Source organism: Lepidochelys olivacea (assembly GCF_965140295.1).
Source record: "Lepidochelys olivacea isolate rLepOli2 genome assembly, chromosome: 6".
Classification (NCBI taxonomy): domain Eukaryota; kingdom Metazoa; phylum Chordata; order Testudines; family Cheloniidae; genus Lepidochelys; species Lepidochelys olivacea.
In genome coordinates, this window is record NC_140416.1 from 1946908 (window position 1) to 1969433 (window position 22526).

The following is a 22526-nucleotide window of genomic DNA, read 5'->3' on the forward strand; positions in this document are numbered from 1 at the left end:
CCGGGGGGAGGCTCAGCACGAGGTGTTGTCTTGCAAGGCGTAGGAGGCTTGATATGGGCGCAACGTAGTAGACGAAAGATTTTGAACGTAAGCTCTAGATTGACGCTCAAAGCCCTTTGGTGCGGTTCATGAATCCATTTTTTATTATTGTTTGAACACTACTGCAAAAAATCAGGTTGTGCTGTGATTAACAATATTACATTCGTTTTAAGCCATTGTAACACCCAAGATCATTACACCTCCCTCCAGGTGATATATGTACACGAGGCAAATGAAACCCAAACTGAGGTGGGAGTGGGGGAAAGCCAAGGTCACCGCAGCGTTGACGATCAGACTTTGGATGCAAACATCGTCTCTGGTGCGCTATGAACAAAGCGAGGACCCGGATCTCAGTCGGGGTCCATGCAGCACCCAGTACAATAGGGTCCCTGAGCTGTGAGGCGCCCGGTGCGACGGGGGGCCCCCGATCTCGGTCAGGGTCTGTGTAGAACGTGGCACAATGGGGACCCCCAATCTCGGCTGGGATCTGTGCCGTGCTCAGCACAATGGAGTCCCCGATCTCAGAATCTCTGGATACTATTGTAACATTATTATTAATAATAATTAATAGGCAGTTAAACAAAAATGTTCCTCCCCAGAGCCAGTTGCATTGTGGCATCAGGAAATGTCATTTCCAAATCCATAGAATGCTGGGTAGGAGAACCCACTGGGAAGGGATCATAACGCAAATGAAGGCGAGTGGCTTCTCTCATGCCCGATTCGACATCTCAGCAGCTGGGACTGCACAGGAAACAGAGAGAGCTGCCGATTAGCAAGTGACAATCTGCCATTGGATGAAGCAAGCAGACGGAGCCAGAATTCTCTTCTCTGGGTCGGTAGCTAATAGACATGGATCTTTCCCTTGTATCCCTTCCAGTTTTTATCTGCGAAAGTGACCAGAAAGACAACAGGCAGTGAGGTCATGCGGTATCTTTAGCCATGGTTATGATGCTTTGGTGGATCCCAAAGCACTTTAGAGGCTGCATGCACAGGGATCACTGGCTTGACGCTGAGATGCAGCCACCTCTGGGGTGCCGTTGCATGGGGATGGCTCACCCGGCGCAGGGATGCAGCCAGCTCTGGGGTGCCGTTGCATGGGGATGGCTCACCCGGCGCGGAGATGCAGCCAGCTCTGGGGTGCCGTTGCATGGGGATGGCTCACCCGGCGCGGAGATGCAGCCGGCTCTGGGGTGCCGTTGTATGGGGATGGCTCACCCGGCGCGGAGATGCAGCCGGCTCTGGGGTGCCGTTGCATGGGGATGGCTCACCCGGCGCGGAGATGCAGCCAGCTCTGGGGTGCCGTTGCATGGGGATGGCTCACCCGGCGCGGAGATGCAGCCGGCTCTGGGGTGCCGTTGTATGGGGATGGCTCACCCGGCGCGGAGATGCAGCCGGCTCTGGGGTGCCGTTGCATGGGGATGGCTCACCCGGCGCAGAGATGCAGCCGGCTCTGGGGCGGGGCAGCTGGGGAACAGCTGCACACAACGCAGCACAGGGATGGCACACCTGGTGCTGAGATGCGGTCACCTCTGGGGTGGGTGGCCGGGTACTGAGCTACACAGTTTAATACAGGAAGAGGAGGGGACCCTGGTATCTAGCTGAAAGCGCAGGGGGGAGCGAGGCAGGCAGAGCGAGGGATTCAGCTAGGACACCAGAATGAACTCTTGGATTAAAGACGAACGTGCCGGAGACACTGCAATGGACGTTGTCAGCACAGCGCCCCCTAGTGCTGCACTGGGGCCACCCCTGACTGCCAGGGGACAGCGCCTCTTTTCAGCCCCTGCCTTGCTCCCTGCAGCACAGCGCCCCCTAGTGCCACGCTACAGCGGCTGGCGGTGGCAGAGCTGGCCTCTGGACGGCTCGGCGGTTGGCAGGCAGGGTGGGCGCTTTGTCCCAAGAGCTGGGTGGGGAGGCAGATTGCAGGAGGGTCAGGTCGCTCTGCGGCGAGACCACGCTTCTGAACACCAGTTACGGTGCCTGGGGAGTGACAAAGTGTCCTTGGGTATTTGGGGACTCACCTGCCCCTCGTTTGGCACAACCGGGTGGCACTCGCTTCTGCCCCTGGCTACTGGAAGCTGTAGGGAAGAGAGGTATAGTCAGTGAGTGTCTCCACTAAGTCACCCAAATTATTCCCTGGTAGTGCAGTGTGGCATTGGGGGTCAGCATTGGTGGTGAGGGGCGAGCACCCCTTACTGAGCCCCTTCCCCACTCCCCGCAGCTACGGCACCCCCTAGTCCTGCACTGGGACATCAGGGCCAGCACTGACTGTCAGGGGAGAGCGCCCATTACTGAGCCCCCCATTCCCTGCAGCTCAGGGCCCCCTAGTGCCCCACCAGAGTGACTGGTGGGGGCAGAGCTGGGCTGTGGATGGTTTGGTGCTTGGCAGGCAGGGTGGAAAGTTTGTTCCAAGAGCTGGGCGGGAGCTCTGGTCGGGGAGGCCGATTGCAGGAGGATCAGGTCGCCCTGTGGTGAGACAACACATCTCAACACCCCTTGGACTGCCCGGGGAGTGGAAAACGGGGCTCAGGCACTGCGGGACTCACCTTCTCTTCGTCTGGCAAAGCCGGGTAGCACTGGAATTTCCCACTCTCCACCGGAACCTGCAGCAGGGAGAGGCATAGTCAGGGAGCGTCTCTGAGTTACCCACATTGTTCCCTGCAGCACAGCACCCCCTAGCACTGCACGGGGGCATTGGGGTCAGCATTGGCTGCCAGAAGAGAGCGCTCCCTACTGAGCCACCTGCCCCAATCCTTGCAGCACAGCGCCCCCTGGTGCTGCACTGCGGGACTGGGGTCAGCACGGTGGTGAGGGGAGAGTGTCCCCTACTGATTTGCTCTGCTCCATGCAGTACCCAGTACATGCTATGGTTTGCCCCAAAGTGACACTGCAAAGGGATGGCTTGCCCAGTGCTGCGATGCAGCCACCTCTGGGGTGGGGCAACGGGGGAACAGCTGGATAATGCCGTTGCATGGGGATGGCTTGCCTGGCGCCGATATGCAGCCAGCTCTGGGGTGCAGCAGCCGGGGAACAGCTACACAGCGCCTCCTACCACCACGCTGGGACATCAGGGCCAGCACTGACTGTCAGGGGAGAGCGCCCATTACTGAGCCCCCCATTCCCTGCAGCTCAGGGCCCCCTAGTGCCCCACCAGAGTGACTGGTGGCGGCAGAGCTGGGCTGTGGATGGTTTGGTGGTTGGCAGGCAGGGTGGAAAGTTTGTCCCAAGAGCTGGGCGGGAGCTCTGGTCGGGGAGGCCGATTGCAGGAGGATCAGGTCGCCCTGTGGTGAGACAACACATCTCAACACCCCTTGGACTGCCCGGGGAGTGGAAAACGGGGCTCAGGCACTGCGGGACTCACCTTCTCTTCGTCTGGCAAAGCCGGGTAGCACTGGAATTTCCCACTCTCCACCGGAACCTGCAGCAGGGAGAGGCATAGTCAGGGAGCGTCTCTGAGTTACCCACATTGTTCCCTGCAGCACAGCGCCCCCTAGCACTGCACGGGGGCATTGGGGTCAGTGTTGGCTGCCAGAAGAGAGCGCTCCCTACTGAGCCACCTGCCCCAATCCTTGCAGCACAGCGCCCCCTGGTGCTGCACTGCGGGACTGGGGTCAGCACGGTGGTGAGGGGAGAGTGTCCCCTACTGATTTGCTCTGCTCCACGCAGTACCCAGTACATGCTATGGTTTGCCCCAAAGTGACACTGCAAAGGGATGGCTTGCCCAGTGCTGCGATGCAGCCACCTCTGGGGTGGGGCAACGGGGGAACAGCTGGATAATGCCGTTGGATGGGGATGGCTTGCCTGGCGCCGATATGCAGCCAGCTCTGGGGTGCAGCAGCCGGGGAACAGCTACACAGCGCCTCCTACCACCATGCTGGGACATCAGGGCCAGCACTGACTGTCAGGGGAGAGCGCCCATTACTGAGCCCCCCATTCCCTGCAGCTCAGGGCCCCCTAGTACCCCACCAGACTGACTGGTGGGGGCAGAGCTGGGCTCTGGATGGTTTGGTGGGTGGCAGGCAGGGTGGAAGGTCTGTCCCAGGAGCTGGGAGGTAGCTCTGGATGCAGGAGGGTCAGGTCGCTCTGCAGTGAAACCAGACATCTGAGTATCTTTTAGACTGCCTGGAAAGTGAGAAAGGGGCCTCAGGTGCTTAGCGACTCACCTTCCTCTTCTGTGGCACCAGTGGGTGTCACTGGCTTTTCCCCGTCTCCACCGGAAGTTGCAGGAGAGAAAGGCATAGTCAGTAAGTGTCTGGGCATCCCCAACATTGTTCCCTGCAGCACAGCGCCCCCGCAACACTGCACTGGGGTCAGCCCTGACTGCCGGAGGACAGCGCCCCCTACTGAGCCTTTGCTCTGCTTCCCGCAGTGCGGTGCCCCCTAGTGCCACACCGGAGCAGCGGGTGGAGGCGGAGCTGGGCTCTGGATGGCTTCGGGGGAGGGATAGCTCAGCGGTTTGAGCATTGGCTTGCTAAACCCAGGGTTGTGAGTTCAATCCTTGAGGGGGCCATTTAGGGATCTAGGGCAAAAATTGGGGATCGGTCCTGCTTTGAGCAGGGGGTTGGACTAGATGACCTCCTGAGGTCCCTTCCAACCCTGATAGTCTATGATTCTATGGTGCTTGGCAGGCAGGGTAGAAGGCTTGTCCCAGGTGCTGGGTGGTAGCTCTGGGTATGGAGGCAGATTGTGGGTGGGGCAGGTTGCTTTGCAGCGAGACCACACCTCTGAACACCCCTCGGACTGCCAGGGCAGGGGAAAAGTGCCCTCAGATGCTTGGGGACTCACCTTCCCCATGCGTGGTACCACCAGTGGGTGTCACTGGCTTTTCCCCCTCTCCACCAGAATCTGCAGGAGAGAGAAGCCTAGTCAGGGAGTGTCTCTGAGTCACCCACAATATTTCCTGCAGCACAACGCCCCCTAGTGGGGCATTGGGGTCAGCGCTGACCGCCAGGGGAGACCCCCCACTCCTGAGCCTTTACTCTGCTTCCCACAGCACAGCGCCCTCCACCGCCACACTGGGGAATCAGGGCCAGCGCTGCCTGCCAGGGAAGGGCACCCGCTACTAGGCCCTGCCCCATCACCTGCAGCTCGGCACCCTCCAGTGTCACACCGGAGCAGCGGGTGAAGACGGAGCTGGGCTCTGGATGGCTTGGTGCTTGGCAGGCAGGGTAGAAGGCGTGACCCAGGTGCTGGGAGGTAGCTCTGGGTGGGGAGGCAGATTGCGGGAGGGGCAGGTCACTGTGCAGTGAGACCACACTTCTGAACACCCCTCGGACTGCCAGGGCAGGGGAAAAGTGCCCTCAGATGCTTCGGGACTCACCTTCCCCAGGCGTGGTACCACCAGTGGGTGTCACTGGCTTTTCCCCCTCTCCACCGGAAGTTGCAGGAGAGAAAGGCATAGTCAGTAAGTGTCTGGGCATCCCCAACATTGTTCCCTGCAGCACAGCGCCCCCCAACACTGCACTGGGGTCAGCCCTGACTGCCGGAGGACAGCGCCCCCTACTGAGCCTTTGCTCTGCTTCCCGCAGTGCGGTGCCCCCTAGTGCCACACCGGAGCAGCGGGTGGAGGCGGAGCTGGGCTGTGGATGGCTTCGGGGGAGGGATAGCTCAGTGGTTTGAGCATTGGCCTGCTAAACCCAGGGTTGTGAGTTCAATCCTTGAGGGGGCCATTTAGGGATCTAGGGCAAAAATTGGGAATCGGTCCTGCTTTGAGCAGGGGGTTGGACTAGATGACCTCCTGAGGTCCCTTCCAACCCTGATAGTCTATGATTCTATGGTGCTTGGCAGGCAGGGTGGAAGGCTTGTCCCAGGTGCTGGGTGGTAGCTCTGGGTATGGAGGCAGATTGTGGGTGGGGCAGGTTGCTTTGCAGCGAGACCACACCTCTGAACACCCCTCGGACTGCCAGGGCAGGGGAAAAGTGCCCTCAGATGCTTCGGGACTCACCTTCCCCATGCGTGGTACCACCAGTGGGTGTCACTGGCTTTTCCCCCTCTCCACCGGAAGCTGCAGGAGAGAGAAGCCTAGTCAGGGAGTGTCTCTGAATCACTCACAATATTTCCTGCAGCACAGCGCCCCCTAGTGTCGCAGTGGGGCATTGGGGTCAGCACGGACTGCCAGGGGAGACCACCCACTACTGAGTTCCTGTCCCAACCCCTACAGCACAGGGCCTCCTAATGCCACTATGGGGCATCGGGGCCAGCCGCAACTGCAATGAGAGAGCAGGTAGCCCCCTGTGCAGCACCCAGTTTTTCCTTTCTGGTCCCCCATCCAAGCATTGACCTAGCCCCAGTCTTCTTAGCATGGGCGCCCAAAGAAACTGAGCTTGCTGTCTGGATCTCCCCTTACTTGGAGTAGGCTTCACTGGGCATCTGTCCTCTTCTAGGACCTCTGGAAGTGGCATGGGCTGCTTGGCAAAGTAACCATCCCGCGTGATGTCCAAGATCCATTCCTCATATGTGCTAACTTCTGTGTATACCCCGGGCTGGCTCTTCCTCCCGCAGCCATTGCGAAAGCTGGAGAGGCCAGTCAGGTACCAGGTGCCCTTCTCATTGCAAATCAGAGGCCCCCCATCATCGCCCTGGAAAGTCACGAGCAAAGGGACAACTGCATGAACTCCAGACTGGGTGGGTTCTCAGGGCCTGTTGGACAGTGGATATTCTGGGTCTTCCCAAGGGCGTGGCTGCATGAGGAGTTGTCCAGGAAATTTAGTGGAACAGTCCTCCTCCAAGAATGACCATGAGCTACCCCAGTGCACAGTGGGTCAGAGATTGCACAGACCATCTCTGCACCGTGGAGAGCTGTGGTGTGCTACATCAATGTCCAACCCAAGGCAGGATGGACTACCCACAGACAATAGGACAGGTCACCCTGGAGAACCAGGACATACTGGATCCATGCCTTACCGAACACCGGCTGGTTCAGCCCTGGGCAAAAATAGGACACATTAGTACCATGGACAGCTCTAGAGGAACAAGGGTGTGTGGAAAACCTGCCTGACCCAAAAGCATGTAGCTCAGCAATGGCCAATAGAAAATCTCAGTACCATGGACAGTGCCATAAGCCCCATGTACTGCTGGCTACCTGCCCCACTGAATGCTGGATGGTTCAGCCCCAGAGGATTGGACACTTCAGCACCATGGACAGCTCCAGAGGAGCCAGCATCTAGATTCAAGTGATCAGCACCCTGAACATCCAGAGCATCTGATAAGCAAATGGGGCAGGGGTGAGATGCGGGGGACGGGGACGGGGACGGAAGGCCTGCCAGAACCAGGCCTTTGGGTGGAAAATGGGGGAATGTCTCCCTTGACAGAGCCATGGAGATCAGTCCTTCAGAGCCAGCTGTTGTGGCTGCCCAGATGTTCTGAAGACCCGGGGGCCATGCTGTGCCGAGGATGGCTCACTCACCTCACAGCTGGTGCTCTTCTCCTGTTGAGCAGCGCAAAGCATGTTTGGGAGGATGGACACTGCCTCGCCAGCGGAGCCGGACTGGTTGTAGGTGCAGTTACAGGCGACAGGTCCCATGAGATCCACCTCCATGCCCTGTAGTAGCTGCGGTAGGGGAGCCCGATCTATAAAAACACAGAGACATTGTGTTGGCAGTTACCAAGCCCTACCCCTTATCCTACCCTCTGCCCCTTGAGCCAGCCACTGACCGCCTGGGGGCCAGATCGAAGTCGGTGCCCCTAGAGGGGAAAGGCCCCCATGTCCCACATACCATTCTCCCGTCCCCTGACCCAGCAGGTGCCGCCGAGCTGAAATCGGTGTGTCTTGTAGGGGACGCAGACAGCCCAGATGTTCTCCCCAAACACCACTGGCTTGGCGAGCCTCAGCAGTGCGATGTCAAATCCCGTCTTCACATTCACGTAGGCTGCATGGAGGATGAGCTTCCGAAGGCCCCTCTCTTCTTGCCAGCGTGGCTCTTCCCCCTCCCGCCGTTCACCCAGGAGCACCTTCCAGGCTCTGGGGTTTTGCCGCCTGCAACACAGCCCCCGGAGGGGGTTACTAATTGGTCAGGGCAAGGAGCTGGGAGTCAGGAGTTTGGAGTTCGATCCACGGCACTGGCAAGGGAGTGGGGTCAGAAGGGGATGGGGGTCAGGACTTCTGGGTTCTATCCCTGGCTCTGGAAGAGGAGTGGGGTCTAGTGCTTAGAGCAGAGGGGGATGGGGGGTCAGGACTCCTGGGTTCTATCTCTGGGAGGGGAGTGGGGTCCAGAGGGGAGCTGGGCAGGGCACACATTACAGACAGTCATTCATCTCTGATAGAGGCATGGATACCCTGATGTGCATGACACCTCTCCCTCCCCCCCCAACCCCTGCTGGGACACCCCCACCTCATGCCCCTCACTCACCCGATGAAGCAGTGAGCGGCCGCCAGCACCCGGCTCTCAGAGATCAGCGCTCCCCCGCAGACGTGCTGCCCCCTATATTGTAGGCTCACGTACCAGGGCCAAGGCCCCTTGGCAGTGACACTCAGCTCGGATCCGTTCAGCTTCCCACAACCTGGAGAGATTAGAAGTCAGTAGCCTATCACCTGCCCCTCACAGCCAGCCATTCCCCCTCCCTGGGGCTGGATCAGAACCAGCACCCCCGAGAGGGGAAAGGCCCCATGTCCCATTCCCCACTGGCCGCACCTCTGCACTTTTCATGGTCACTGCTGACAGGGGGCGGCGCAGTCTGGACAGCGAAGGAGGCTCCCTCTGTCTGGTTCTGGATCCAGTCGGTGTAGGCAGTGACCTCGGTCAGCAGGATGGGGCTGTGGGGCCGGGCACAGCCCACTGAGAAGCTCAGGATCCCGGCCTGGAACCATGTCCCGTCCTCGAAGCAGGCCACCGGCCCCCCGGAATCACCCTGGGGAGGGATGGGCATGGAGATTCAGGGCTGGGGAGCAAGGTGTGATCCCTTTGCCCTCTCTACCCCCATCCAAACCAGGGGCAGCCCCTCTGTTCCCCTCCCACAACCCATCTGCTTCCCCTTAGAATCATAGAATCATGGAATATCACGGTTGGAAGGGACCTCAGGAGGTCATCTAGTCCAACCCCCTGCTCAAAGCAGGACCAATCCCCAATTTTTGCCCCTGATCTCTAAATGGCCTTCTCAAGGATTGAACTCACAACCCTGGATTTAGCAGGCCAATGCTCAAACCACTGAGCTATCCCTCCCCTTCTTTCTCTCCAACCCGTTAGCCCAGCCCCTCTGCCTTTCCCCCACCTGGCACCCCCCTTTCACTCTCACCTGGCAAGGCCCCACGCCCCCTTTCTGATACCCGGCACAGATCAGCCCTGGCCCGGCGGGGCTGGCGAGCTCCTTCTGGCGCAGATTATTGTGGATGCAGTTGCAGGTCTCTGCACTGAGCAAGTCCAGCCCCACCTTCTTGAGAGGCTTGGGAGGTGGGAGGGTCACTGCAGGGAGAGAAAGAAAACGGGTGAGTGCCCTGTCAGGAATGAGCATACCCCGGAGCGGGGAAAGGGACAGGGGACTAGATGTCTCCATCTTTGCCAGGAGCTCTCCCCTCTCACTCACTGTCCTCCTTCACCCTGCCCCAGCCGGTGGCCCAGCACTGGGACCCGAAGGCGAATTGATGGTTGGCGTAAGGCAGGCAGATGGGGGCTACATCACGGCTGAAAGGGACGGGCTCAGCCAGCCTCAGCAGGGCAATGTCCAAGCCCTTAGTGAAGTCTTTGTACTTCTCGTGGGTGATGATCTCGGACACGTTCCGCACTATGCCCGGCAGACGGCCACCTCTCAGCTTCAGACGCCCCAGTACCACGTTCCAGGAGGATGAGTCCTTGGTCGTGTCCTTCCTGCAGGGGGATAAGGGCCTGGGTGTCATTACCAGGCTGAGTTCTAGACTTGTCCTAGATTGTGTATGCGTATGTGTGCTGAAGGAGAAACATATAAGCTAATTAAGGCTAATTAAGGCGTGGTTCCCTAGGGAGGGTGGCTACAGGTTAATTGAAGCACCTGCCGTCAATTAAGGCCTTGTCAGGAACCTAATAACCCCTCCCCCCCCCCCGCTTCAGGCAGTCAGGGAAAAGGAGAGAGGACTGGAGCCTGGAGGTGTGCTGTGAGACTTGAAAGATCAGAGGACCAAAGTAAGGGAGACCCTGCCCCACCAGGGGAGGGAGACTCCCTGCCCCACCAGGGGAGGGAGACTCCCTCCCCCAGCGTCTAAGGACCAAAGTTACCCCACCCAAGGGGGAAGAGGGTGAGAACCCGCAGGGGTTGAGAGGGGCTGGGGCTCAGAGTGAGGAGCCAACCCAGACCCCTCTCCTGCTTCCCTCCTTTACTACCTTCCCAGGCCCCAAGAGCAGGGGCAAGAGGTGGCAGGTTAGCCCCCTGCCAAGAAAAGTGCAGGACCCACCAAACTGACACTGGCCATCTTGTCTCTCTCTCTCTCTATATATATATAGATTGCTTCCTGGCTCTTGGTGGTGCACTTGGTTCTAGGTTAATGGATCTTGCTGATTCTAGATTCCCTGTTCTGAGGTTATTTGTCTCTTGGTGGTGGTCATCTTTTTAAGTGCATGGCTCTAGACTCACTCTGGATTGCAGCTCTAGATTAGTGGGTCTAGGTTTGTTCTAGATGGTGCCTGCAAAACAGTTCTACATTCATGGTTCTAGACCAGTTCTAGACAGTACATACAACTATACAATTGTGGGTTTAGACTAATTCTAGATGTTGTATACAGCATGAGGTTCTTTGCTCTGGTTTGTACATATTGTTTTAGCTTCCTGCCTCTTTGTTTGTTCTAGATGCTGCATGAAGCTCTAGATTCACTGCTCTTGATGGTAGACACCTTTCTAGATTTAGGTCTCCATTCTTTCCAGATCGTGCATACATATCTAGATCCTCAACTGTGGTTGGTGCACACAGTTTACATGCCCAGCTCTAGGCTCATTATAGATGCTGTGCATGGTTTTGGACTAACTGCTCTGTACTCTAGATCCTGAATACCTATCTAGATGTTGCAGATGCTCTAGATTTCATCATCTCTGATCTTTCAAGTCTCAGGATGTTGTACTGGAGACCATGCTGGGTTCTAGAACAGCTCTCTGCCTCTGGATGATGTGTGCACTGTTCTAGACTGAGAGTTCTCGTGCCCATGGCTCTAGATGAGCAGCCCTGCACTCCCAGTGCTAGATGACACACACAGTCCTAGCTACCCTGTTCTAGAGGCCATGCAGACTTCTTTCCCCAAGATTCGAGCCCTGAGGTTCTAGACTCACCCAATAAAGCAGTGAGCGGCTGAAAGAACCCATTTGTCACCAATCAGGGTCCCTCCACACATGTGCTCCCCGCGGAGCTGCAGGCTGGCCTGCCAGGGCCACTCCCCTCTCCGGGCATTGACCCCACCGACGATCCGGCCAAAGATTCTCTGCTGGCCACAGACTGGTCCTGTAGAAAGTGGGGGAAATAGTTATCACTCAATAATCCTACCCCACATGTGGAAGAAAACAGAGGGAACTGGTCATTCCAGGAGAGGAGTGGGGTCTAGTGAGTTAGAACAGGGGGTCCTGGGATCCAGGACTCCTGGGTTCTATCCTGGCTCTGGGAAGTGAGTGGGGTCTAGTGGGTTAGCGCAGGGAGGGGAGGGGCATGGAATCCTGGGTTTTATCTCTCACTCCAGGAGGAGAGTGGGGTCTAGTGGGTTAAAGTATGGGGAGGCTGTGTGTGTGTGATGTGATTGTGTCCGCCTCATTCTGCATACCCTTGCGTGTGTGTCTCACTGTCATTACATCCCTGGTGGCATGTGCAAATTCCATGCAGCTGGATTGCAGAGTCTCTGCAACATCTGCTGCATGATTTACCAAACCTCCCTTGCCCATCAGCCTGGAAATCTGGAGCCTTCATCCCTCCCCCACCAGGGGGGAGGGATAGCTCAGTGGTTTGAGCATTGGCCTGCTAAACCCAGGGTTGTGAGTTTAGTCCTTGAGGGGGCCATTTGGGATCTGGGGCAAAAATTGGGGATTGGTCCTGCTTTGAGCAGGGGGTTGGACTAGATGACCTCCTGAGGTCCCTTCCAACCCTGATATTCTATGATTCTATGAAATGTTGCAATGGCTTTACTTGTGTATCCTATTAATCTAGACTCACGGAAATGTCAGGCTGGACGGGACCATGAGAGGGCATCAAGTCCAGCCCCTTGTGCTGATGCAGGACCAAGTAAACCTAGACCAGCCCTGACAGATGTTTGTCCAGCCTGTTCTTAGAAACCTCCAATGATGGGGATTCCACATCCTCCATTGGAAGCCCATTCCAGAGCTTAATGCCCCTGAGAGTTAGAAAGTTTTCTTCAAATTTCTAACCTAAATCTTCCTTGCTGCAGATTAAGCCCATTTCTTCTTGTCCTACCATCAGTGGACGGGGCGAACAATTGATCACCAGCCTCTGTACCAAAACCCTTAACATATTTGAAGATGGTTATCAGGTCCCCCCCTTACTCTTCTTTTCTCAAGACTAAACACACCTGGCTTTTTTAACCTTTCCTCATAGCTCAGGTGGGCTAAACTTTTTTGCTCCCCTCTGGACTCTCTCATAGAAAGCTAGAATATCAGGGTTGGAAGGGACCTCAGGAGGTCATCTAGTCCAACCCCCTGCTCAAAGCAGGACCAATTCCCCAATTTTTGTCCCAGATCCCTAAATGGCCCCCTCAAGGATTGAACTCACAACCCTGGGTTTAGCAGGCCAATGCTCAAACCACTGAGCCATCCCTCCTCTCCAATTTGTCCACATCTTCCTGAGAGTGCGGTACTCAGAACTGGACACAGCCCTCCAGCTGAGACCTCACCAGTTCTGAGTAGAGGGGGACAATGACCTCCCGGGTCTTCCATATGACGCTCCTGCTCATACACCCCAGACTGATATTCGCCTTTCTTTCCACTGCATCACATTGTTGACTCATATTCTCTCTGTGATCTGCTATAAGCCCCAAAGCCTTTCCAGCAGCACTGCACCTCGCCAGTTATTCCCCATTTTGTAGCTGTGCGTCTGACTTTCCCTTCCTATGTGCTGCGCTTTGCGTTTGCCCTTATTGACTTTCCTCTGGTGGATTTCAGACCAGTGCGCTGGGCATTGACTCATTTGCAGAAGCCCATCGTGAAATGCAAAAATCCTCCTTTCCAGAGCCGCCATTCCTGCTCCCCACCCGCCACAGCTCCGGGGCAGAAGGAACCAGCTGCTCAGGAGCCTGGAGGAGGGCAGCCAAATTCCCACAAGCCCAGATCAGAGAGATGTTGGGCTTCCTACCTGTTGCCACTGCTCCTTGCTGGAGGCCTGTAAGGGAGAGAAAACAAGGGTGAGGAGCCTGTGTCGGTAGCCTCTGGGGGATGATTTCATCTGGAGGGATGTGCTGGCTCAGTAGGACCCAGTATCTGACTCCAGGGCAGCCCGGACCCAGGATACCCAGTGGACTTAGCAGGGAGAACTTACATCTCTGAGGCATCATTGTCTGTGGACTAGAGCTCATGGGTTAGAAAATGAGGGGTTGGGAGCCAGGACTCCTGGGTTCCACCCCTGGCTCTGGGAGGACAGCGGGGACTAGTGGGTTAGAGCATGCGGGGCTGGGAGTCAGGACTCCTGGGTTCTATCGCTCGCTCCGGGGGGTGGGGGAGTGGGTCTGGTGGGTTAGAGCAGGGGAAGGGAGTCAGCAGGACGCCTGGGTTCTATTTGCAGTTCTCAGAGGATAAAAAGGCAATAGGCTAAAAAAGAAAAGGGTTGAAAGCCCAAGGACACCTAAGGGGATGGGGGGATATAAAATGGTTAAAAACCCAACAAAATCACCTCGGTGAAAGAAAAGGAAACTCTTTTTTAAAAACAAACAAGCAAATATTGGTTTGGGGCTTACAAACACACAGGGCTGTGCGCTAGGGGGCGCTCTCCCCGGGCAGTCAGTGCTGGCGTCAATGCCCCAGTGCACCACTAGGGGGCACTGTGCTGCAGGGAGTCGGGCAGGGCTCGGTCGGGAGTGCTCCCCTCTGGCAGTCAGTGCTGGCACCAATGTCCCAGAGAGACACTAGGGGGCGCTGTCCTGCACACAGCAGGGAGGGGTGGGGGGCTCAGTAGGGGGCACTCTCCCCTCGCTGTTGCCCCCCAGTGCGGCACTAGGGGGAGCAGTGCTGCAGGCAATGGGGGGCTCAATAGCGGTGGGTGGAGCGTTAATGTGAACAGCGACTGCACCTTGCCCGGCTCGGTCCCATTTGGACTCCCCTCTAGGAAGCTCTTATCTCCTGGCCTGAGCCATGAGACCAGTTCGCTCTGGCTGCCTCATGTGGGTGCCGTCCAGGGGGCATGGTGCTCAATTTCCGTGGGCCCATCTAATGCTGTATCCTGCCCGCTCCAGCAGTGAGCAGGGCTGGATCAGAGGAAGTTGCCATGTCCCCACTCAGCATTGCCCAGCGTCTCTTGTGACATGGTGTTTGACCGAGAGGAAGATCTTCCTTCCTGTTCCTGCTCACAGGCAGTTCCTTTCTGCCCTGGAGCATGGGAGTGGGACCACTCCACCTTCAAATCCCCTACAGGCAGCAGCTTGTCCTTGGCCTGTCGGATCCCCGTGTGCTATGAACTGCACAGGGGTGACGGACTGTCACGCCCCCCCCTCCCACCTCCCTAGTTTGTGCTCCCCACAGCCTGCACACCCAGCTGGCTGCCCGCTTGAGTTTCACTCGAGTGCAATCCTCTGATGCATCAGCAAAGCAATTCTAATCGGGCACTATCATGAAGACTGAGGCCAATTATTCCAAGTTCTCCCGTATCCACAAACAGACTCCGACTGTCTTGAAAACTGCGGCACCTCACGAGGCTGCACGGTGGGGTATTTGAGGTCAGCCCGAAATATGGCCCCCTAAAAATCACACGACAGCCACCACTTCCAGCTCTTACCACTTTGTTTGTGCGCGCCTATCAATGAAACGATGGCTCTCATCGACCTCAAAACTGATCTCCCCCGCTAAGTTTGGATCTCAGCTCCTACCCCCTTTGGGGAAGCGAGAGTGATGAAGTTATCCAGGCTCAATGTTAGCTCTCCAGTGTGGCTGGACGCCAAGCAAGGAGCCGGGGGAGAAAAACTCTTTATGTGCCCAGCAGGATTTGGTGACTAGTTGTGATGGTAAACTTCAGCACGCACAGGCTTTGAGCCTGAGTCCTGCCCTCCGCAAAGGCTATTTTTGGTAATGTTGCCTGGAGGCCAAAGGTTCTGGTTTCAGAGTTGATATTTCAAAATTCTGAGAAATGCCAAGCATGAGCAAGCAAGTTGCTTAACGCCAGGCCAGGTAGTCCTAACAGACAGTCCTAGTCTAAGGACTTGCGTACAGTTGCTATTGACCAGGATCCTGTCCTCAATCAAAGCAGCAACTTCAGTTGATCATGGAAAAGTCAACCCCCAGAGCAGGCTCCAGCTGTCTGTGAGAACTCATCCAATCTACACAAACCCAAGGACAGTCCTGATTGATTTCACCCCTCCCCGAGCTGTAGTTCCTTGGAAAACGGTGTTCCAAAGGACTTGTCAGACCCTGGAAACGTTTTCGTCACGATCGGCCCCCTTGCTCGTGCTGTCGTTGCAGAGAATTGCATGTGCTCTTTTTTGGATCCAACTCAGTCCAAGGGCAAGGCACCTGAGTCATGCTTCTCAGAATCTTGCCTCTCTCCACGATTTAATTAATATGCCTTTCCAGGGAAATGATTGCGACATAGAATCGAAGTCTGCACATGGATGTGAGAACACCTTGAAAGAGCATTTCTCAAAGCAGAAACTTTGGCAAAACTCCCCCAAACAAGTCTCTGCAGAATGATGTTAGATAAGGATGCTGATAACTTTGGGGAGGGTGCAGAGAAGAGCTGTGATAATGATTAAAGGATGGGAAAACCTGCCTCATAGTGAGATGTCCGAGGAGCTCAATCTATTTAGCTTTAACAAAGGGACCGTTAAGAGCTGACTTGGTCACTGTCTATAATGACTTACATGGGGAGCAAATATTTGATAATGGGCCCTTCAGTTGAGCAGAGAAAGGTCTAACAGGATCCAACAGCTGGAAGTTGAAGCCAGACAAATTCAGATTGGAAATAAGGTGCAAATTTTTAACAGCAAAGGGAATTTAATCATTGGAATAATTTACAAAGGGGGGATTCTCCATCCCTGACTATTTGTAAATCAAGATTGGATGTTTTCCTGAGAGATCTGCTGTAGTTCAAGCACACAAGTCCTACTGTCAGGCTACATCTACACTACAGCCGGGATCGACGCTCTGAGATCGATCCACCGGCAGTCCATTTAGTGGGTCTAGTGAAGACCCACCAAACTGACAGCAGATGGCTCTCCAGTCGACCCCTATACTCCATCCCCAACGAGAAGAGTAAGGTAAGTCGATGGGAGAGTTTCTCCCGTCGACCCCCAGCAGTGTAGACCCCGTGGTAACTCGACCTAAGGTATGTCAACTCCAGCTACATTATTCACGTAGCTGGAATTGCGTGGTGCAGGTCGACTTACCACAGTCGTGTAGACATCAGACTCTAGGATCTAGTGGTGTGGAATCTATGAATGCGAGTAATATACATCAGTGGTTCTCAAGATGTAATCTGCAGATCCCCAAGGGGCTGGCAGACTATGTCTAAGGGGTCCACACAGACTTAAACTGACTGAACCGAATTCAACTCTACGCAGACAATCGATTTCCTAAGCTCCCTTTGACACTTTTTAGGGGTCCGCAAATGAATAAAGGTTGAGAACCACCCATGTACATAACACCAAGTTCTCAGAAAGCTTCCAAGGTTAGGACTGAAACTCTTAGCACTCGGGAAATACTCAGATATACTAGCCACAGCATGTCATCTCCAACCACCTGGCTGCGTGCATTCTGGTGGCCAGGAAAGCCCCAGTGTGGCTGCATGAGCAAACAACTTTCTTTGGCTCATCAGCTTGGAGATCCAACCTTTACCCTGATTAGCCTTGTGGGTGCTGGGCACCAGCTGAGATCGATGCTGAGCAGAGGAGGTCAGTTTGGACGTGGATCAGAGCCATTGTTTAAGCCCCGGGTGCAGCTGGAAAAGTTACAAGAGGCTGTAACTAAGGCTGTAACTATTAAGTTTAGCAAAGAGAAGGTTTCAGGGGGGACTTGATCCCATGTACCTACACGGAGAACAAATATTTGATAATGGGTTCTTCAGTCTAGCAGAGAAAAGTCTAACACGATCCACTGGCTGGAAGCTGAAGCTAGGTAAATTCAGACTGGAAATAAGGTGTACATTTTTAATGGGGAGAGTAATTAACCATAGGAACAATTTACCCAGGGTCGTGGTGGATTCTCCATTGTTACATTTTTTTGAATCAAGATTGGCTGTTTCTCCAAGAGATCTGCTCTAGGAATTATTCGGGGGCAGGCCTCTGGCCTGTGTTCTCCAGGGAGGTCAGACAAGATGATCACAGTGGTTTGGGAAGCTATGAATCCATCCATCATTAACAGGAACTGGAGTCGCATTAGGCTGCTGGCGAGGGTGCTAGAACCGGGGCTGGGGCGGGGTGCGGTTTCATAAAGGAGGGAGCTCAGGGCCATGGGAAAAGGGACCAAGGAGGAGATCGCGTGAGGAGATCGCGTGATCCCAGGAGGCAGCTGGGACTTGGAAGCCTGGAGCCAGAACCAGAGCCAGGACGGGGCTAGAGGCAGTGATGATGAAGCCTAAGGTGGCAGGGGTGGGGCTGGAGGCAGATTTGCGGGGGCTGTGGAGACGATTTGCAGGAAGGGGAAGGCTCCTGCCACAGCCCCTGCGGTGGGGAGCTGGCAGGGAGGCCGTGCTGTGCGATAAGAGCCAAGAAGACCTGTGGAGGCATGAGGCTGAGTCCCAGCAAGAAGCCCTAAGGAAGGAGGGTGGGGGTGGGAAGGGAGCCTGGGAAACCCGGGGCGGGAACATAAGAACATAAGAATGGCCCTACTGGGTCAGACCAAGGGTCCATCTAGCCTAGTATCCTGTCTGCCGACAGTGGCCAATGCCAGGTGCCCCAGAGGGCGTGAACCTTACAGTAATGATCAAGTGATCTCATCTCCACCCTCTGACAAATAGGCTAGGGACAGTTAGAAGACAAAGACTCCAGGAGATGGGGCATCTCACAGCAGCAGGTCAGGCCTAAAAGTGGACTCAGGGCCGAGCTGAGACCGAGGGGGCACTAAGGCAGTGGGAGATGAGGTGAGCCCCCGGCAGGGCTCGGAGATGGACCAGGAGCCAAGTGGGACCCAGAGTAAAGGCGCTGGGATTTCTTGGAGTGGTCGATGTTGAAGAGTCGGGGGCCTGAGGAGCTCCCAGGAAGAGGGCAGAGAAGGCTGGAATGTGGGGTGCTGTTTGATGTGGATTTGGGAGTGGAGTACCCCAGAATTAAAGCGGGAGCTGGCTGTGCTCTAGGAGCCAGGACTCCTGGGTTCTTTCCCTGGCTCGGGGAGGGGAGTGGGATTTGGTGGGTTAGGAGCCAGGACTGCTGGGTTCTAACCCTGGCTCTGGGAGGGGAGTGCGGTCTAGCGGTTAGAGCTGGGTGTCTGGGAGCCAGGTTTCCTGGGTTCTATCCCTACCTCTGGGAGGAGTGTGGTGGGATGCCTGGAGTCATGATATCCCAGCCACTCCAGTTTTGCCCGTGCACCAGGGAATCTGGTGCCCGGTGCATTGGAAGCTGTCTTGCAACCCTGCCCTGAGCTGAGCACTAATTTGGAGCAAACCATTGAGGGAACTTTATACTCTTACGCAGAAATGGCAAACAAACAGGGAAGCTTCCTGTTCACGGAAATGAGGATTTCCCCTACAATCCAGCTCCGCTCCAACCCCAAATGTAAACAAAAGCCCTGAGCAAATACCCAGCACTGTCCCGTGCTGACCCAGCCTGGCCTTTTCTCTTTCCCCAAGAGTGGGTCTCACTCATCCCTAGGGACAGCTGTTAGCTGCTCCCTGCTCCTACTCAGTGTTCCTTCTTTGTTGCTGGGTGAGGAGAGCAGAGGCTGGATTCATCCCACGCAGGAGGTGTTAGCAGGACTGGGAGTCTGGATCAAGGCACTTTACACTCCTGGGTTCTCTCTCCAGCTCTGGGAGGGGAGTGGGGCGCAGTAGTTGGAGCATGGGGCTGGGATTCAGGACTCTCTGGTTCTGGAAGGGGAGTGGGGTCTAGTGGGTTAGAGCAGGAGGGGCTGGGAGCCAGGACTCCTGGGTTCTATCCCCAGCTCCGGGTTTGCAGGTCCTGTCACCATCCCCATCAACACAGCAGCTCGGTGCCTAAATCAGTCTCGCCACACCACAATGGCAAGCCACTTCCAAACTGCACCAACCCCATCCCGCAGCCAGATTTCCCTCCCGTCCCGTGACTCACAGATCCCGATCAGCAGCAGTTGCCGAAGGCTGAGAGATTCCATCCTCCGTGGGCCGATCTCCTGTGATCCTCCTGTACCTTCCTCCGAGGTACAGTTTAAATACACCTCGCACCTGCCGCCCCAGGTCGTCCCGCCTGCATGCACCTTGCCAGAATTACACAATGAGGCGTGCGTGTGCAAATGGGTTACTCATTGCTACTTCATTAGGGTTTTCTCTGCCCCACAGGCTTGTGACTCCTCCTTGCTGAGCTGCACCAGAATCACAAACACAGGGGCCTTCTGCCCCTTCCTTGAGGCTTTTCTAATGGATCTAGAAACTGTGTCCATTTCTGGCCATTAGAAATTCAGATCTTGGCTACCCTAGAAGACTCTATGGATGACTGGGGATCCGGGAGGATTTTGAGATGAGGACAGCCAGGAATTGAGGCTGGATTAACCCAGAAGGGGAAGGAGTTCTTATTCAGACAGTGTAAAACTCTTCTATCTGTTTTGGGGCATCTCTATTTAACTCAAATGTCCAATATACTCAGGAGATAAAATATCTCTGTGTTAAAGACTTAGATTTTATTGCGACACCTTGACACCTTTTAAAACACACAATTAACTCCAATTCACAATGCAAACTCAGGATCAGTTCTTTCTGAGTTTAATATTCAGCTTTTATTTAGACTGGGTGATTTCCCTCCCTCCACACACATTTGTCTCAAAGAAAACTTGGGAGAAAACACTTGGGAGAAAAATCTCTCTAGGTTAATTTTAACTGATATTTGTTGAAATCTCTCTGGGTTAAAGATTCACATTTCATTCAGCCTATCTGATTCCTTTTTTGAAACGTCACCGCGCTTTGTGAAAGATTCCACTTTATTAATCATGTTCATTATTAATAATTAAATCACGATGTTGATTAGAATCATAGAATATCAGAGTTGGAAGGGAGCTCTGGAGGTCATCTAGTCCAACCCCCTGCCCATTACTATTATTATATAGTTGTAGGGTAGAGTTTAGGAACCTACCAAGATTGGGGTTCCCCCATTGTGCCAGGTGCTGCATAGACCAAGAGAGGGGATCCCATTTTGCCAGGCACTGCATCAAGTGAGATTGGGAACCCCGTTCTGCTGGGTGCTGCCCAGACCTTACTGAGATTGGGATTCTCGTTGTCCCTGGGGCTGTACAGATGCAGAGCAGTACACAGTCTTTGCCCCAGGAAGCTCATAATCTAAGCATGGATTTGTTGTTTGCTTTGTATGTCTCCAATCTCCATTTAACTCAAACACTTACTAAACAGTGGGGAGAAGAGATGTCCTTGTGAAAGGGTCCACATGCCTCAGTCTCTCTGGGGCAGGAATCGTTTTGCTGTTCGGGGTTTATACAGTATCTAGCACAATGGGGTGCCGGTCTGTGTTTGGGGTGCCCAGGCACTACCATAATAAAGCCAACAAATAAAAAAAGGTCCCCCAAACCAGTGAAGACCACAGGCATGTGTTTAAGGTTAAAGAAGCAGAGTTGAATGGCTATAGAGAGATATTCAGGCTTTCATTCTGCATCGTGTGTGAGCCCTACAGATTGGCAGAGGCCCCATGCACATTGTTAAGCAATGAGTAAGGACTGAAGAAGGCAGTTCAAGGCAAAACTTGTTCATGGGCTGTATATTTCTTTCATTTCACCTGGGTCTGCGTGCATGTATTTGCGTATACATGCGCAGCTGGGGGGCATGGAAAGCTGTCAATACAGCCGAACCAGCCAATCATTTACCTGCCAAGACACTGTAATGAGCCAGCTCAGCATGAGTGAGGGCCAGCGGGTGAGGGGAGAGCGACGCATTTCCGAGTCGCGCCTCGGTTTCCCTGGAAAGTGCACCCACCCATGATGCGGGGAGGGGGCACGGCGAGGCCCGAGAATGCAGGATTTCTGAGTAACAGCTCGGGGATTGCACGTGGAGCGCTGAGTGGCAAATTCCACAACCGCCGAGGCCAAGAACGGAACCGTTTGTTGGGGTCGCTGAGATCAGCCGACATCAGTGGGGTCACTCCAGATTTGCCCCGGGGTCACTGAGATCAGCACACACACAATGTGGGCCCTGATCTCTGTAGGAGCCAGCTCCCAGCCCTCATAGCTCACAGTCTAAATAGATAAGACAGACCCAGAGTGGGGAGAGGAAACTGAGGCACAGAGTGATTCAGTGACTTGCCCACGGTCACACAGGGAGCTGGGAGGTGAACCCAGGAGTCCTGGAATCCCTCCCCAAGCCTTAAACACAACAGCACTCCCTTGCTGTCCAACACTCAGCCTGGCTGATGTGTCTTTGACGCCGGTGTGGAATAATTGGATTCCACAGGTTCTCAGACTTCCTTTCACAAATTAATTCTCTAGCCCTTACAGCTGTTAGGATGTAGATATTCAGGCCTGTCTGTAAAGGCCTATACATTAAGAATTTAGGTATATGTTTATCATTTAGCTATACTTTAAGAGGTATAAAACAAAGAACCAAAATCACTGTCTGCCAGTGTAAGGGCCTTCTCTCACTGTGACAATCTGAGGCCTTGTTCTTAAGCTAATGTTTTTCTATTTTTGAAGTTTTTTTTGTTGAAGATTTGCAACTTTTAGGCCTGAAATAGACTCCAACGAGAAACTGCAGAACTGGAATTAATTTGCAAACTGGACACCACTAAATGAGGCTTGAATAAAGACTGGGAGTGGCTGGGTCATTACACAAACTGAAAACTATTTCCCTGTGCTAATTTTCCCCTACTGTTACTCACACCTTCTTGTCAACTGTTGGAAATGGGCCTCCCTGATTATCACTACAAAAGTTTTTTTTCTCCTGCTGATAATAGCCCACCTTAATTGATTACTCTTGTTAGAATTGGTATGGCAACCCCCATTTTTTCATGTTCTCTGTATATATATATATATATATCTTCCTACTGTATTTTCCACTGCATGCATCTGATGAAGTGGGTTTAGCCCACGAATACATATGCCCAAATACATTCATTAGTCTCTAAGGTGCCACAAGGATTCCTTGTTCTTTTTGCTGATACAGACGAACATGGCTACCCCTCTGAAACCTGTCTTCATTTCTGTATGTTTTATCTTTATGGCCCCCACTTTTCTATTGTTAATCTGTCTGGTTCTCTAATTGTTTCTGTCTGCTG

The 22526-nt window shown here is 54.5% G+C and overlaps 1 protein-coding gene across 4 annotated transcripts; it reads right to left on the bottom strand.

Annotated features, from left to right (window-relative positions):
- Window positions 1–130: 130 nt before the first annotated feature.
- On the bottom strand, window positions 131–19428 carry LOC311522662 (serine protease 53-like). 4 transcript variants are annotated; one of them, XM_084632122.1, is made up of 18 exons: window positions 19371–19428; window positions 13283–13309; window positions 11263–11431; window positions 9556–9836; window positions 9268–9434; window positions 8667–8883; window positions 8385–8535; window positions 7752–8011; window positions 7442–7605; window positions 6383–6614; window positions 5981–6040; window positions 5357–5404; window positions 4822–4869; window positions 4200–4244; window positions 3398–3454; window positions 2583–2639; window positions 2058–2114; window positions 131–923 (listed from the first exon to the last, which is right to left on the bottom strand). In XM_084632122.1, the coding sequence occupies exons 1-18, from the start codon at window positions 19411–19413 to the stop codon at window positions 880–882; spliced, it is 2127 nt and encodes a 708-aa protein (XP_084488248.1). In that variant the 5' UTR covers window positions 19414–19428; the 3' UTR covers window positions 131–879. The 4 variants fall into 4 exon arrangements, with proteins under 4 accessions (XP_084488248.1, XP_084488247.1, XP_084488250.1 ...); XM_084632121.1 differs by having other exon boundaries at window positions 4822–4881; XM_084632124.1 differs by lacking the exon at window positions 131–923 and having other exon boundaries at window positions 5357–5402.
- Window positions 19429–22526: the final 3098 nt, after the last annotated feature.

Excerpts from the sequence above, each read along its gene's own strand:
- LOC311522662 (XM_084632121.1), bottom strand. The coding sequence starts at position 19,413 with ATGGAATCTCTCAGCCTTCGGCAACTGCTGCTGATCGGGATCT. Across the intron at positions 8,884-9,267 it reads GGGGCGTGGGGCCTTGCCAG|GGTGATTCCGGGGGGCCGGT; the intron begins GTGAGAGTGAAA and ends ATCCCTCCCCAG. Across the intron at positions 8,536-8,666 it reads TGACCATGAAAAGTGCAGAG|GTTGTGGGAAGCTGAACGGA; the intron begins GTGCGGCCAGTG and ends TAATCTCTCCAG.